This window comes from Seriola dumerili, unplaced genomic scaffold (genome assembly GCF_002260705.1).
Source record: "Seriola dumerili isolate Sdu_G_001 unplaced genomic scaffold, Sdu_1.0 BDQW01000267.1, whole genome shotgun sequence".
Lineage (NCBI taxonomy): Eukaryota > Metazoa > Chordata > Actinopteri > Carangiformes > Carangidae > Seriola > Seriola dumerili.
The window spans coordinates 2066723-2084944 of record NW_019174522.1 but is presented as its reverse complement, the minus strand read 5'-3'; the positions used below and the strand labels follow the sequence as shown (position 1 = coordinate 2084944).

The 18222-nt window shown below is 39.3% G+C and overlaps 2 protein-coding genes across 2 annotated transcripts in view; both read left to right on the top strand.

Moving 5' to 3' along the window:
• LOC111230454 (large neutral amino acids transporter small subunit 3-like) overlaps positions 1-8809 on the top strand; it is a 31019-nt gene extending 22210 nt beyond the window's left edge. The window contains exons 8-15 of the mRNA XM_022757200.1: positions 88-230; positions 566-712; positions 1568-1603; positions 1772-1904; positions 3193-3322; positions 3484-3557; positions 4782-4905; positions 4997-8809. Of these exons, the coding sequence (XP_022612921.1) occupies positions 88-230; positions 566-712; positions 1568-1603; positions 1772-1904; positions 3193-3322; positions 3484-3557; positions 4782-4905; positions 4997-5221 (1012 nt within the window). The 3' untranslated portion in view covers positions 5222-8809. The remainder of the gene's footprint in view (positions 1-87; positions 231-565; positions 713-1567; positions 1604-1771; positions 1905-3192; positions 3323-3483; positions 3558-4781; positions 4906-4996) is intronic.
• Positions 8810-10604: 1795 nt separating this feature from the next.
• Positions 10605-18222, top strand: part of LOC111230455 (palmitoyltransferase ZDHHC5-like) — a 35177-nt gene continuing 27559 nt past the window's right edge. Inside the window, exon 1 of the mRNA XM_022757201.1 lies at positions 10605-11066. The gene's annotated coding sequence lies outside the window, so the exon portion shown is untranslated. The remainder of the gene's footprint in view (positions 11067-18222) is intronic.

The window sequence follows — 18222 nt, the reverse complement described above, 5'->3', positions numbered from 1 at the left end:
GTCCTTGCCCACTGTCACCATCAGGTTCAAGTTCTGGGGTTACTTTAGATGTCATTCTAAAGAAATCTCCTTCTCTTTTCTCGGTAGTAAAAAGGTGAAGCTGAGTGGAGTTGTGACAGAGGACAAGATGACTGGAGACAGGTACATCAATCATGTGACCACAATGGAAGACACAATGGGGGCTAAGAAGTCAAACCCCGAGCAGACAGATTCCCAAAGCACTGGCCAGAGTAAGATTAACATTACATCTGTGTTGTATTTATGTTTATATATTTGTATGAAACAACAAATGTAGGTTTTTATCCTGTTTTTTCTATTTATCAGGGTGGAAAAGCCTGTGAAGCATTTAGCACTCTATGACACTGCAGTTAGCCTGGAGTCACACACGCCCCATCTCTTTGTCCATTTTTGAAATAGCTAGGAATTAGGGGCGGAGTCAGAAACCCCCAAGATGGTGACAGTGGAGCAGCTCACTGTGAGCTTCAAAACTGCTCTTCCATTGGACCATTTTTATGTACAGTCTATGACTTTCACACACAAGCTCTTTCTCTCTCTCCCTGTTCAGGCTCAGTGCCGCTCTGTCATTCTGTGTGCTCTCCCATCTTTCTGTGGAGTCTCATCACCATGGCAATGACCCAGCTGAGGCTGATCTTTTTCATGGGTGCCATGAACAAGATGCTGGAGTTTCTGGTCACCCACGGCAAGGCCCACCGTAAGAATGATAACTTGTACAACTTCTTTTTTAAGGCTTTTAAGTTCTAAAGCTGTGACAAGAGCTCTGGGCTTGTATTCACGAAGCATCTTAAGGCTAAAAGTAGCTCCTAACTTTCCGATTTAGGAGAAACTTCCAAAAACAATGGGGTGTCAGCCCTAACTTTATGACTCCTCATTTTTTTGACTAAGAGTAATTCACAAAGCCACTTAGTGCTAAAAGTAGCTCCGAAGTCAGAGAAGTTAGAAGTAGTGGAGAGGACTCCTAACTTACTAAGGCCAAATCACTCAGAAACTTCACAGTGTTCTGGAAACCTAACATGATGCTGAATTAATTAAAAGATATGATTCAATCATGAGGGAATAATGATCGTTGTGGAGTTTGTGAAGGATGTGCAGAAATTAAGTGTTTGGCGACGCTGCGCTACTTGACAACAGAGAAAAGCTGATCTATTCACCGAACAATAAATGCGCTTTGACCCGACATCATAACACAATTCATACAATTTCTATTAGATGTTCAACAACTACAGAGAAATAAAGAAGCTTCACGGTCAGTCTACCCGCTGTGGTCGGTGCTATAGATGGAACGCATGTCAAAATTATTGCACCATCACAAGACGAGGAGGTGAAAACTAAACTTTTAGTTAAAAACCTCTCTGACTTAGGAGAACTCTTAGTGGTAACATAAAATGCTTTGTGAATACAGGCCCTGGATATCAACACTGTGAAAAAAAGCTGGGTCAAAAGTGACTGAACTGACCATTAATGTTGTGAATTACATTCAAACATTTCATTGGAATTTGTGTTAACCCATCTGTGGGAATCCCTGACCTGCAGCTTTTCTCTCCTCCAGCCTCAGAAGAGATGAAAATGGAGGTGGAGGAACAAGGTAAGAGTCAAGACGCTCAGTGGGTGGGCTCTTTGTGAATACTACCCACTGGGACTCAACTCATGAGTTATGGCTACGGCCCTGGCATCTATCTACCTGACATCTGTCCGTCTCTCACTCTCCATTCATTTCTATTGACTTCACTCTGTCTCTGCATGTCCTCCCCAGTTGGTTTCTACTCATCTATCTTTGGTACAATGCAGCTGCTTTGTCTATTGACTTGTCCTTTGATTGGCTACATCATGGACTGGAGAATGAAGGAGTGTGAAGAGGAAAACACAAACACACAAATAGAGAAAAGGTATTAAGGGGTTCATTAGCCTCTCTTTAGGTTTGGGTAATGTGTTGCTACATTCACACGTTGTTGTACAGCAGACAGCCTGACACTCACTGTAGTGGGTTTGGAAGGTTTCAACACATAGGATCTAGAAACTTAAGTGAAAGAGTTATTGGTTGCTGACGATATATAGAGAGTCAGTCCAGTCTTCATGATAACCAGTCCCTCCAGGATTTCACATACTTTTTTTGGGATTGTTGCGACTAAAATACCTGATTTTGTTGTGATGCATGTTGCAATGTTTTTAGATGATTTTACATCTTTTAGAAACAAGCGATTCCTCTCCTCTGCTCTGCCTTAATCACAGGTAGAGCTGATCTTTATAAAAACCTCATGAATTTATGAATTTTTAACGTAGAACTTTTTACATGTGTATAGTAATTTTATACCCCGCCCCACGATTTCTGCCTATCAAACAGTTAGATCAGAGTGAATGATAAATGAAAGGCTGTTTTCTGTCTTTTTATCTTTACTAATTAACTATTTAATTCACTGAGCAGCTCAGAGGCTACTGGCAGCTACTGCCATCTTTTAAGGTGGAATGTTTTCTTGAATGTTACTTGATGCGTGATTGATGTTTGGAAATAAATCAATACATCTTAAATGTAAGTATGAGAACTTTGATCATTAGTTTTTGTCAGATCTTTACATAATAGACTCTTTAGTGATGATTGGATCTTCAAGCTCTTAAAATGTAGATAAATATCAACCGGATCATGTGACTGTAGATATTTTATTTCATCTGGATAATAAAAGTAGTGGAGCGTCCTTCCAGTGGTTCCGGCAGCTCTACACCTGTGGTTCCACCACAGTGTTACAGTAGTACAAAACTATTTAACCTTTTTATGTAAAACATGTCTTTAACAGTGATGTTTGTTGGTAAATGTGAGACGTTCATGTCACACATATCTGCAGCTTCACAACATGCTTCAAAACCAGAAATAAGGAAGTGAGTTTGGTGACATACATCAAGGTTTTGATCAGGGACTGCTGTGATTGGTGCCACTCGAGGGAAACTTTGAGGATGTTTGATCAAATTTGCGGAAAAGTTGTGGTGATTGGACAAAAATCCAAGGTCGCACAGAATTCACGGGGATAGTTGAATTTGCATTAATTATTGAGACATTGCAACTTTCTGGAGGGACTAGATAACAGCACACTGTCATACTCCCGCATCTGGGACTTATCTGTAATATCCACACCTCTTCCTTAGCAATATGCCTCTTTGATATTTGACATTTGTCCCCTTCAGCCAATCAGATCCCCCAAAGGGAGACAGAAAAGTCCAGAAAGTGACCAATGCCATGAGGGCTTTCGTCTTCACCAACCTCCTATTGGTCACCTTTGGAATAGTTTCCTTGATTGACAACCTGCCCCTTCAGGTTAGAAAAATACTGCTCAGAATCCCAATGATCAAACTTACCATGTGTGTGAATACAGTATGAAGACCAGTGCATGTAAATTTACACACACAGAAACACACACAGTGACGCACATGATGATCTTTGAATCTGTGTGTGTCTGTTGTGTCTTTCTTTGTCAGGTGGTGTCATTTGTTCTACATACTATAGTGAGAGGATTTATCCACTCCTGCTGTGGAGGCCTCTACGCTGCTGTGTAAGTACTGCCACTGACAAGCTGCTCTAATCAATGTGTTTGTATTAACAATGGGTCTCAAATGACTGTGTATAATGTGAAATGTGTCATTTGTAGTGAGAGACCCACAGATTATTATCACCTGATTCCTCTCAGCTCTGTGGAGCTTTTTAGTGTCTTTCAGTTCATTGTTTTGGTTTTATGGACCTGACACTTTACTGATTTGGTTCATTCTCAGCACTTTCAAATATTTGATAAGCATTTACTGTAGAACTAGATATTTTTCTCAGGAGCTGGTGGAGACCAAAACGGAGCTAAAACAAGTTGAATACTGGACATATATTCATCAGATCATCAGGAATGTGACTCCAAATGAATGCTAATGTTGCTCTAAGTCAGCTAGATGTGTAAATGGGCATACCGTTTTAAAACCATAACGTAATTCATCCGGGCCAACCAAAGCTCATGAACAGTAGTGCTGCTTTAAAGCTCCAAATTTCCTTCCCTTTTCTGTGTTTTATTTGAAGTGTTGATCCATAAGAAGATATACTGTATTTGTTGTTTTGAGAACCAAAAACCATCTCAATGTAGTTTTACATCGCCTCTCTCAGGCTTCTCTCTGGAGCTCTAGTAACAACAGGTCAGTGAGCCAGTCAGAAGAGAGGAGGCTCTGAGCCTCTCTTCTGATTGGCTGACTGTTTTCTGAGTGATCCAATAAAAATATAGCAGATTTCAGGTAAACACTCAGAGAAACCAAATCCTACAAGGCTGGATGGTGGGTCCAGGTGGACAGGACTTGGTGACTGCTTTGTTGTGACATCACTAATTTCCAGAAGTCAGCTGACGGCTAGTTTTAAGGCTCAGTTTCTGAATACAGGCTGTGTGCATTTCTCTGTGGACTGAGCACTTTGATACTTTCACAGTAATAATATAGAGCCTAGACCTGCTTTATAATCAAACAACACATGGACATCTACCTTTAGACTATATGGAGCTTTAACAAGCAAGACATGGTTGGGGCGTAAAGAGTGACTGCACCTAAGCAAAGAATCTTGCTTGGACTACCAGCCAGTGATGACATCATGCTGTTTCCACACACTGTGCAGCACACATTTGGGTTTGGTCCGAATTAGATGTATCCGTCATTAACATATGCAGTTTAAGTCTCGTGTGTTGTTCATATAATATATTTATATTTGACAGTGACTGGAAAAATTCTTTGACATTCTTTGTCTTTCTCTCTAGATATCCAGCCAACCACTTTGGGACGCTAACAGGCATGCAGTCAATGATCAGTGCTGCTTTCGCCTTGCTCCAACAGCCACTCTTCATACTAATGTTGGGACACTTCCGTGGAGATCCTTACTGGGTAGAAAACACACACACAATCAATCAAAGTGAGGTCAAGAGTATGTAAATACATACAGCAACATGCACTGACATGTTTCTCCTTACAACAGATCAATTTGGGCCTTCTCATCTTCTCCCTGGCTGGCTTCCTGTTGCCGGGCTATCTGTTCTATCACCGCAGAAACCTGATCAGGGCAAAGGCAGCACGTGATAGGCTGGCTGCCAGCCACGACAAAGAGAATGCTCCTCTAAACCAATCAGCTAGTGGAACTGATAAGAGCCAAGCCAATGGGCACGCAGCTAATGGATACACACCAAACGGGCACAGTGTTTAAGATTATAGATTATTCAAGTGAAATGATCAATTTATATTACATTTTTTTGTAATTTCTGTTCAGTAGTTTATGAATACAGAATACAAGTTACATTTCTAACCCTGAGGTCAGGCCTCTCCTTTAGAAAACAGTCTTTTCACTAGTCTCCGTCATGTAAAGGTGGCTCAGTGGTTAGCGAGTTTACATGTTGATTCCCTGTTTATGGGAGCTTCTCCACTAACACCATAAATAAGATTTAAAAAATATATGCTTGATGGACTAGTGCACTGCATACTGGGAAAAGTTCCAGTCCCCAAACCTTTGACCCGAGCAAACCAACATAAAATTTCAAGGACCATATCAGTGTTTTACTGCATGTTTTATCCTATTTCCTTTTAACTACATACAGTAGCTTTAGAGTATTTTCAGCCATTTTTCAAAGCATAACTCAACTTTGTAGATCAGGGAATGTGCTTGAAACTTTTGCTGAGTAATCCATCATCGTAAACAGCAAAATGCCAGCCAAAAGAGCAAGTGTACGCATACTACATACTACTGTTATGACCACAATTTGAAGTTATTTTAACATAGCAACACAATTCAAGGTTAATTACTACCAGTTACAGAAACATCATTTGTTACCCCAAGTGAGCAAGTAACAAGTGATTACAAATGTAAATAGAAGTAATGCTTAAGTTGTGATGTAAAGATAGCAGGCCTAAATGTAATGAGCAACTACACCCACTCTGTGCTTCCATATCTGACATACCATATATATATACAGTACATATATATATATATGTATATATATATATATATATATGTCAATGTACAGTATATCTGATAACTTCCCTTGGTAGTTTCTACACTTCATAAAGCTACTTGCTGAATATAGAGCACTAGCAAAGCAACAAGCTACCTAAACAACCTTCAGGGAGCATTACAAATAATCACCCAGTGGGCATTATAGTTAGAAATACTATTTATTACCTGGTTGAGATTTAGATGATTGATAGAAGATTGATACCACTCTCATGTCTCTGTGTTAATTTGTATGTAGCCAATTAGCTTGGCTTAGCTTAGTTTAGCATAAAAACTGAAAGCAGGGGAAAACTGCAATCCTGGCTTTGTCCAGAATTTTTAAAATCCACCTACCAACACCTTGACACATTAGAAACACACATTAGAAATTTGAAAACTCTTCCGTGCCCAAAGATGAGCTCTGACTGATTCAGTCTTTTCATTTTTGAATGTGTCAGTGTCAAATTCAGCACAGGGTCAGTTGATATTTACATGCAAATGTTCCCAGCCTCTGCTGCAATAATTAGTCAAAATAAAATAAGAGGTGCCTTGGCTTTAACATGGATTTAAAGTAGAAAGTTCATCAGTCTGATGTTGGATGGATGGAATTAATGTTAGCTTGCTAGCTAGTAGTAGCACAACCACACAGAGGTCTTCGTCAGATGAAATGATTGAAAGGCATTGAACAAGCAGTCTGCCAGTAAAATCCTTTAGGTACCTGTGTCAGGATTCAGCTGCCCGCCCAGTTTGGTGACACAATTGAAGAACCACCGTGTTGAGTGACAAATTTGTAGAAATGACAAGATTGTTCACTTCACCCACCTTCACACAAGCAGTTGGTTATCTTGGTGTTGTACAACATCTTTGCATCACCTAACAAAAGTTATTTTAGGCGGCTATTTCATGACTTTCATGACTTGATTTTTATTATTGCATGAAAAGAGACGTGTGTGCCGTGAAATCTGTGTCAATTGCGTCAACCTTGCGCTCAAAACGTGAGGTAAAAGCATCAACCGTCATTTCCAGTAAGTATCCAAAGTGAGTGTCTGTCAGTTGTTTCTTCTTTTGCTGGTTTGACATAACATCACAATCTGTGGATATTTTATTAATCAAAGCTCTGTCATGGTGCATTTGGGCCAAAAATTGTTTCCCTCTCATGTCAGTGTGAAACAGAGACACATTCACTTTTCCCAGTGTAAGAATGAAAGGTCAGTCCCACCCATCTCTCAGGTTCAATATTACAGGCCAAAGTTCAACCAGATTGATTGCTGCAGGCTGGACAATTTTAAACCAGAAGCCAACAAGTCTCCACCCCATTTCACATTGACATGAAAGGGAAGTGGACTGTTGTCTGACTGCACCATTAGGAGGACCAAAACGAGGAGGAGGAGAAGCTGATTCCACAGCAAGTGACCTCAGTAATAAATGACAGAGAATCAGAATGTAGTAAGACTTTCGGGTGCAGGTGCTTTTCCAATAAAAAAAAAATCATATTGATTTGGATCATTTAAAAGTCATTTTGTAGTCCTTGTTTTAGTCAAGTAAAAGTCAACAAAAAAAGATTTGATATTATTGTACCTAACAACTAAAGCTGCTTTTTTTTACTCTTGTAATTCAAGAAGCACTGGAATGCAGCAGCAAGAGATGATGAATAAAGATGTATTGTTGTGATGCCTGCATGCTGAGAGCACAACATGGCTTCTAGTGAGTTCTGTAAACAAGGAGCTTGTACCGTCTTAATAGCTTAATGATAAGATTTGTACAGTGATTATGATTACATAATGATATTTTAAAATAGCTGAAATGTGTGTTTGTGTGTGTGACATTACATCTATGCTTTTCAAGAAGTGCCTCGGTTCGACGTCTTGATGTTTAAAGGCCAATTCATATTTTCTGTGTCTGTATTCCTGAGAGGGTCCGCTTTGATGCGCATGACCTAACTGTCGTCATCTGCCCATGTCCGCCAGAGTCCACGTGGACCCATATGCCGACTTCTGAGTGCAGCCCAAAATTCGTTGTTGAATTGTGCTTGCTCCTGATAATAAAACAGATTTTTGTTTTGAGGAGAGTTTGTGCAAAGAGATCCGGCGTTATTAACATTTGTGGATCTTCTTGAAGAGCCAACAGGTGTTGAACTCCTGGCTAGAAATAGCACAGAGGCTTGGGGGGATGTGTTTTTTTTACCTAATAAGCATGCTTCTACTCCTACTTCTTGATTTTGGTAGCAGTTGACTAAACACGTTGTGGTGCCTTACTGCCTCCAACTGGAATGGAGTGTGGATCGGGAGATGCACATGCACAGAGTACCAGACTGTGGCAGACCAACATGACCTTCAATTGTAGTAGGAAATGTGTTTGGAGTCCAAGCGAAACAGAATATACAGCAGACACAACTTACTATAATACAAATTCAGTAAAAATACTGGCCACACAAATTATTGTGACTAAGTCTTTAGTTAATTGGACATTATAGGCGTCAGAACGGTAGTATTTATTGTATGTCTATGGTATTGGATTGCATCACATTGTACAGGTGTTGTTGATTTTATTGTGTTTTATTGTGATAGATAATTCAGACCTTCTGGCCACAGCGGAACCAATGTTGAGGAGGGAGCTAAAGTTTTGTCATGAAATAAATTTTAAAACCAAATGTAAGAGATAACAAATATTTATCATCTCTGTAAACTGAAGGGGCTGATGGCTGAAAATAATTTTCCACTGTAAATAAGTATTATTGTGTTATTTGTTTTCTGACTTGATTTGCAATTTTGCTTTGATTTGTTGTGGAAAAATGTAAACAATTAAAAATCATTGGAAATATTAAATGAAATTGTATTTTCTGTTCTTGATTCCATATTTCACTTTTGAAAACATTCTGTTAATACATCCATGGTTCTGTCCCTGCACCTCTCTTCTTCTCTCTCATGGTCTTCCTCTCCTTTAAATATCTGTTTTTTAGTATTATTATAATTATTATAATTAGGAAAAAGCATGTTACTCCACATTAAGTATTGTAATATAACCAACAGGAGACCATTGATGTGTGACATGATTTTTGTGACACTACAGTGCATAAGAGTGAAGTTATTGAATATTAACTAATATATCTGTTTTTGATGTTGCATTTTGTAGAAGGTCCCTGAGCACTGTCTCACAGCTGGCTGCTCATAGAGATCAGTGTTACTCCTCCAGCTCGTTTTGATAAAAACTAGGTTGTAGCTTCGTTTGTGGAACCGGGGAATTTGAATCTGTAAATATATCTTTCCAACATTATCTCGGGGTAACAAGAAATCATTTTCTCCTGATAGTAGCCTATCTCCTTATCGTTAGTATGGCCTTTCTTGGCTTCCACACTGTAGAGCTATTGAGGGGGAACATAACAAACCAAAGCTATGTTTACACATATTTCCTAGCCATAGATCCTCCACTTATGTAAATAATAAGGAGAATAAGAATTCACTCACAAGTGAAATAGAAGAGCCCAGAGAACTACAGGTAAAAACAGCAGGAACAATTACAGTGACCAATAACTCTATTTGGATAGGTGAATAGTGTATTGAAACTTAAAGAAATGCAGGCCTCTCCACCTCATGTTGAAAATCAGTTTTCTTTGTTTGACCCCCCCTAAAGAAAATGGGTCATCACAAAATCATCCTTTGTATTTTCAATGCCATAATTGTCCCTTTAGTTCAGGGTCTTTCACGGACTCACATGCCAATTGCCAAGGGGCTTCAGTACACACACACACAGACATTCATGGACATTGCATTGACTGCCAGGACCTGATTATGAACTACTGGTCCCGACAAGGTCGGTGTTTATATCAGCAAAGGTTCCAAAGAGGTTACAAAAATGTGTAAACACACACACACACACACACACACACACACACACACACACACACACACACACACACACACACACACACACACACACACACTAACAAAATCTCCAAAATAATAACAAATCTAAAATCCTGCCACCAGAAAATCATACATGGAATTCTGGATTCTGGATGTGTGTGTGTGTGTGTGTGTGTGTTTTAGTGTGTGTGTGTGTGTGTGTGTGTGTGTGTGTGTGTTTGTGTGTGGGTGTGCTGCTGAGGAGCTTGGTTGTGTGGGCTTATCCTCATAGCCCCTGCTGTCATTTTAATCTCCCCATTGTGTGTGTGTGTGTGTTAACTATACTGTGCCTTGGTCCCCAAATAAACACACACACACACACACACACACACACACACAAACACACACACACACACACACAAACATACGTTACTGTGTCAGTGTGTCACATGAGAGGATTAAAACCTCATGTCAGAGACAGCTTATGTGCCAACCATGCTAAGCGACAATAAAATATATTAAAATATATTACCATGGCTTTATCATCTATTGCAATCACTATTTAGTGCAATCATGACTTTCACTGTGTGTGTGTGTGTGTGTGTGCGCGTGCGCGCGCGCGCGCGCGCGCGCAAGAAGCAAAAACAATTCGCTTATGGCCTGATTGACAACCTTGTCGTCCAATCAGAGCTTTTTACATTTGCGACAATTCTACTGTTGGACCCTGGCATCAGAGTTTTGTAGTACAGGCAAATATGTCGGCCTCTGGTGATGTGTAGGCCACCATTATTATGGATGTGTGAGGAGAGCACATAATTCTCTTGGGAGTAGATTCTCGTCGTTTTCTTCTTAACTTCCGTGCAGGCGGAGCGGCCTGCATTCGGACACTCACCACTTGAAAGAAGTTACAGAACCAAGCAGCTTCGACCTCTAGCTAATAGTTAGTTAAGCTAGCTGCCTGTAGTAAAATAACGTCAGACGTATCGGTGCCTGGCCAGCTAGCCAACCATTTATTATTAGCCTGGCGCTGGGGAAGCTAACCACCAGAGAAAGACCCGTACAGTCGTACAGTTTACTGGCACCGCTCAATGACTCTCGTATGGATAATAATGAATGTGACGAGCTGTTTCTGCGGATTTTAATCCGAAGAGGAAACAACACCTTTGAGACTGACATCCCATTTTCCGCGTTTGGACCCTGAGCTTTTACAAAACCTCTCGCAGGTGAGATGAATTGTTAGCCCGCTGCTAGCCAGGGCTAACCAATGAGTAGCTTAAGGCTAGCAAATTTTAATGTGCTATGGAAAAGAAGCTTATACAGAAACATTACACTGAGCCTTACCAACCACACCATTTAACGTTATTATCTAAACCATGCGATGCCCTTGCTTTGGTTTAAGATTAGTACTTTTTCTACATATGTGCTTAGTTCACAATAGCTATGATGAAGCTTGTTAAAGCTACAACTCCCATTATCGTGCCGCTGTAACGCTGGTTATCGCCACCCTAACGTACGTTCGTCTTTATGGACTCGCTGTAGTCAGCATTATAAGACAAATTAGCTACTGTTAAATTAATTTTAATATTAGCTTGTAGGAGTAGTAAAGTATTAAAGTCATTTTGCTCCTCATCCCAGGTCCGTAACGATACTGTCGTCCCCACTAGCTGTGCGTCCCCACCCCAGTTTCAATATGACCCACTGTCCAATGTGGGCTGAAGTGTATTTCCAGAATATGGCAGAGAACTGCTGTTTTGCTAATCAGTGATGAAACCCAAAAAGCCACTGCACGATTAACTTATATATGCACGCCGACTTAGAGACTGGACCCCTCAAGGATCAAGAAAAGGGTGTTAATGATATGTTAAAACGTGCATTTGCTTAATCACAGCCTCCACATAAACAGTGAGATTTTCAGTGCAGTTTGGCAGGACCGTCTGTCCTTTAAAGAGAATGAAACATCTTTGCGGGGCTGAGTTGGGCCGTTTGACTTAATCTACCAGGGTTTACGTGTCACCAGCCTCAGCTGTATCTGTCAAGCATCCTCTGCCGGTCTGTTAGTAAGCTATTCCATAAAAAACATTTTTTTTTTAAAACGAAAATTTCGATGTAAATGGAAATCCAAAATTGGAGACCTGTGGTCATGAAATTAGATTGTTGGCATCCATCCGTAAAAGCAATCGTTCTGTGGGTTTGGTGCATATAGCCTCTAACTGCTGCTGCTGCCGTGACTGCAGCGGCCCATACACACCCAGCATTTATGTGCATTGGTGCTGGCAGTGCTATAGGCTCCTTTCAGATGTAAGGAGGTACCACTGTGTCTGGAGATTTTCATGCATTTACAGCATTGGAGGTTATAGATTGTGCCTGACGGAGTAAGGATGCACAGTGTTTTATGATATTGATCAGATATGGTTGAATGAGGAAATAATTATCTGATATTTTTATTGAGAGCACTTAATAAGGTGAACCATCTTGTCATGTTTGAAGTCCCTCAGTGTGCTAGGCTGTGATTTACTGAATAGTTTGCTTTCATAAAGACAATCCTGGATTTTTACAGCATGTGGCAGCAGAATGTTCAGTATTTGGCATCATGCCACTCGGCAGTACTAGGTCCAGTTGACAGAATTATAAACCATAATGTTAGTCTTGACATGTCATAATGTTGCCCACTGTGGCAGTGTGCCAAGTTAAGACAAATAGTGGGTAATAAACAAGAAGCAACACCTTGTATTCCTGCCAGTTTTCATGGCAAGGTGTGTGTTATCAGACCTTCTCCACATCTGAATGTCGAGTGTGTTCAGCCAATTAAAAGAGTATAAAGATATATAGAAATTGGGGCTGAACAATATGCAAAAAAGTTATATTGTGATTATTATGACAGATATTGCAATTGCAATATGAATCATCATTACAGTTGTATTTATAACTTTTGCATTTTTCTTTCACTGTCAAACATAAAAATGATGATGATTTGACACGTCCTCTTACATCTGGAGAATATGGTTTGCAGGCCACTGCGTGTCTGTAGCACCACAACACTTCATTTACGGTTTGTTGTGACACATTTTACCGTTACCAAAGAAATTGTAGTTCCTACTATTTCGATTTTGCACTTGGCCATATTGCATTTTTTTTCAATAATATTTCAATCAATTGTTCAGTCCTAATAGAAAATGATTGCACACTTTTTCTTTTGAGGTTGACATGATGTGGCTGAAATCTCAGAAACTGCATATAAAATCAAATGTAGTAAACCAAATCCAAGAGAGATGTATTTGACAGTGCTGGGTGACAAAATGATAATTAGTTATATCCACTAAGGTTAGGTGATGTCCACCTTTCTTTTCTTCTTACAATATTAATATTTCATTGATTATATTTTCCTAAACATGAAATATTGTCAGTTAATGTTTAGGATGAGACATTGAAAAGGTTTAATAACAATATAAAAAATGAGGAAATATTTGATTAAGACAGGTATAGCAGAGACAGTGAAAATTTGTGCATGTGAGTGTGAAATATTAATTGGACGAAGCAGTTAGTGACTCTGAGTTTAGATACGTAGCCTGGAAAGATGTAGATTCACTGAGACATGACGTTAATAATCATTAGCAAAGCAGTGAAGAAAACATTCAGCTGTAGCTTCTCATCTTAGCTGCTGAGCGTCGCTTTCAGGGGTTAAAATGACAAACGTCGTCAGTGGTAGCTCATATCCGCTGTCACTAGTTATTGTTAATTCATTCTGTTACTTGATTACAAGCCTAAATTAAACTTGGCTGCTCTCTGCACACCTCTGTTAGCACATATCAAGGATAGTTTGTGAGGGAGTGTTTCTTTAGGTCCAAACAAACCCAACAGAATGAGACATTTTCTTTCTCGCGTCATTTCACTGTTGGGGATGGCATTCTCTCTATTATATCAATAATTTAAGCTCATAAACTTAATATTATGGAACCATGATCTTCAGCATTTGGACCAAGAAGCCCATAAAAAATCAGGTGTTTGAGATTAAGTAGTCTACACTGTTTACAGTGGAGCTATAGTGTGTATGCTGTGCAGTGCTACAATACATTTACAAAAAAAAAAAACAGGGTAAACTTGTCCTGTATAGCTCATAAATCTGATCTGACGTGCATGCTGACAGGCAGGGGTATGATACGACCCACCTCCTGTAGTTCAGACTGGATAAAATACATTGTTCCTAATGGTTACTTTCCTAGTTGATAAAACAGAAATTACAATTTAGACTAGTTGACTTGTCTAAAAGTCAGAAAACACTCAGTCAAATTGGCATGATGAGCTGCGTCCTAGTTATACCAGTTTAATCTGACACAGCCAACATACAACCTTATTTTCAATTTATTATATCAAAATTCTGCCATTCTGTGCTGGTTTTACTCAATGCTATTTGTCCCACCTTCCACCTACTCGTTTCCAAAATCCAGGCATTAGTGCGGAGAGTGGGGGGTCTACCCCAGCAGACAGCGTTGAACATTAATAAAATATTAGCAATTAGTTTAACCGACTCTATTTCTAGTGCGTTTAATCGTATAGTTAACTAATCATGCACATCCTTACTCTTGTTAATTACACTAGTTAAACCTTGACCAGTTCCTTGACATAAGTGTCTCTGAATGAACTAAATTATTGAAGTATTAATGAAGAACAGATGATGACATGGTTTATTGCATTTCTAGTGTAGACATAGTTTTCAGAGTTTGTCTCATGTACCAAAGTGTTGTACACAGGTAATGCAAAAATTCCATAATCACCTTTCAGCATATTCTAATTTAAGTGGTCTGGGAGCAAATTAGATGTCTGCTCTTTCTCTTGGTTCTGTTTTCAGACTTTAGAAATTCTTGCCCGTGACAAGAGACTTTGGCCATTCACAGGTCTTTTCAGAGAGAGAGAGTGTTCCTATTAGCTGTTCTACAAATACAGATGTGTGTGCATGTCGCTTCAGATGGATGTGTGTCAATATTGGAGAGGGGTTTCAGAGATGGAGAGAACTTCTGGACAGGTAACAGGCTGTTGTAGGATCTAAATGTGTTGCAGTGGTTGGTTGTGAGCAGGTGATGAGTGGCTATGTTGAATGTTGTTAATAGTTTATCCTTCTGCTAACGACTGCAGCTGTGTTGCTTGTGTCCCGTGTGTGTGTGTGTGTATAAAGCACACACAAGTGTAGGAAGACAGGTCTAACCATCTTGCCTGGTCTGAACAGGTGCAAGCATCTGCTTATTAAGTGAAGGGTTGAAATCTACGTCCATAAACTGAACAGCTGTCTACAAAGTCTGTCTGTCATTGTCTCTGCAAACAGCTTTCTTTCTGTGGCGAATCTTCAGAGTGATAGTGCTCAGTGATGAAGCACACTAGATGCTAGGTGCTAGATGCTAGTTTTACTGGAACTTGGCTCCTGTAGAGCAAAAGTGCTCTTCTTGGAGACACAGGAAATGGTTTCCTCCAGATGATCTCTTGTTGTAAAAGCGCACACACAGTATTGTTAACTTACACCTACCATGTTTTGGTTGGTTACAGACGCCTAGCGTACCTAACATTTTCATGTAGGTGATTTTTTTCCGCTGCACCGGGCCACAATAAGCCTAAACTTTTTTTTTTTATCATTGCACAAGTCATTGTTTGCAAAAGGCATATACAGTATTTCCGAGTCAGATGAGACCATCTCCACTGAAGACATTGGGTCAGGATCAAGTATCTTACACAGTAACTAAGTACATTCAATCAAGTACTGTAATTTTGAGCTGCTTGTACTTTACTTGACTATTTCACTTTATGCTACTTTTTACCTCCACTCTACTACATGTGTTTGACAGGTTTAGTTACTAATTACTTTTAAGATGAAGATTTTACACAACAGATAATGGTTAATGTAACAAGTTTCTAGGGTTTCACGATCTTAACCACAGTCCGATCATCACCCCGTGAAATTGCCAATCGATGATATGATCATTATGTTACACTTTATAGCTATGTTAAAGCAAAATTATCATCACAATAATGCGTCTCTCTCATTGACAGAGAAACCAAACTAAATGATGTGTTCTGTCTGTCTGTCGATCTCCTCCGCTACACACAACAAGCAACTGTTCATTACAATCAGTAGTGTGTGTGTGTGCGCGCATGTTGCAAGCATCTGTTATATGTGGTTATATATATGAAAGTATAGCAGGGCAAATTAAATTTAATATTAATTTAATACAACAAATAATAATAAGGTACTCGATTAATGGGTAAAGAAGTCAAATATCATCGTGACATTTTCAAGGGCATGAGCAATCCGCGATCGTTCTGATCGTCGATCACCGATATTATCATCCATTGGTACAACCCTACAAGCTTCTAAACAACAGCACACTGTCAAACTTGAAACCAATGGTTTCCAACCTTTTTGTCTTTTGACTTACAACAGCAGTGTGTGCTCGGGGTCAGATTTCAGATGTCTGAGTTGTTAACAGCTCCACTAGCTGTTGTACTTGTTAAATTAATTATATAATAATAGTGTATGGCCATTCCGACTATCACAATGAGTCTGATGTGTTTGTGAGGTAGTGAGAGAATCAATGGGCTGTGCTCAGCTCTACAGTAAAATAAGATTTTCATAGATACGTGTCAGTGTTGATATTGTGGCAAACCACAACCACCACCACAAATTAATCAATTTATGCGAAACATTGTTAATTAAAGGATCTGGTATAACGGACACCACAGCAGTTTTCTTATTGAATAGTTCTCTTCATTTTGAATTACCAGTATGTTTTAAAGTTGTGAATGCGGTCGAGGACAAGTATGCACAGGACGAGGTTTCACACATACACACACATTTTTTTTCCCTGGCTGCATTCAGTGAAAGAGAATATCGGTGACAGAACCAATCAAAGGCAGAGCAGCGACGAGTCCTTGCAGATATAGGAACACAATGACCCCTACCTTTTTCACTGTAATAAAAATAATAATAATAGTAATACTGTCATATATATATATATATATATAATATAAAAATAGCAGGGTAGCTGGTATATATATATATATATTTGGTAATTCTCCTTGATCACCCAATAATCAGTTTTGGCGACACAGGTATGTATCATCAAGTCCACCCATTTCCCTATGCATTCCGGTACTTTTTTCCAAAATAGGAAAATGAGTTTACACTCCCATATTGCATGTAAAAATGTTCCTATATATGTCTGATGTTTCCAGCATAAATTATTAGTCAGTAAACCCATCGTGTAGAGCTTGGAAGGAGTAAAATAAAACTTTGAATTATCTAATACTGAATAAATTTCTCTTCAGTCTCCTTAAAGGTGCAATGTGTAAGATCTGGCCAAATCTGGCCAGACTTTTAGTTTAAAATGTTCAAAAAATGAACTAACACCATCAATAGTATGTGAAGGAGCCACAGTGATGATGTCATGACTAGGGTTGTCACCGGAACCGATACTTCGGTACCAAGTCAATGCCACGTGGCAAAAAACGGGACGGTACTAGTTTTTTCGTGGTTATTGAAGGTACCAAAATTACCGACAGGTGTCGAGATTGATAGTCACCCTCTTTGGAAGTAACATAACCACTAGGTTGCAGTCTAGCCGCAATAACAAATGAAAGATTGCGACAAGTTCAGGCACACAACTTGGTCCAGCTGCAGCACCTTGGCTCGTCGAAAGAAAAGCCAGAAGAGTCGTGTATGGAAATATTTTGCTTTCGAGGCGGATGATGAGAGGTTGATTATAGACCTGCAAAAGCCCGTTTTGCTTTCCAAGCCACAGTTGAAATGCTGTGCAATAAAAGTTTTACTGCGTATATTTTAGCAAAGTATTGTTTACTTTAAATACTTGAAGGCTACATGCCACTGTTCTTTTTTGCAGTTTAAAAGTTGTTTAAGTTTATTATTATATCTATTATATGTCCATATTTTTATGTCTAAGGGCACTATAGCTGAAAAGCTGTGGAAAAAAAAGGTGATATTTTATATTTTAGCACAGTATTGTTTATTTTAAATTCTTGAAGGCTACATGCCACTTTTCTTTGTTTTTTTATTTCTATTTTTGGTGCATGGAATTTATTGTGTGATTTAGAAAAAAAAAAAAAATTTACCGTTGTGTCGAAATAGGTATCGAGAATCGTGGAATTTCACTGGTATTGGTATCGACTACTAAATTTCTGGTATCGTGACATCCCTAGTCATGACCAAGACCACCATCTATTGTATTTCAGAGATATCTACTGAAATGAGCATGCTAACCAAGTAGCCGTGTCCCGGACCGTGTTGTAATAACACGAGACACACTAGATGCTGTGTGAGTCAGTGTAGCGCCTTGTTTGCCCTCAGTCCCATGGAGGAGAAGAGCTTCCTTCTGCGCT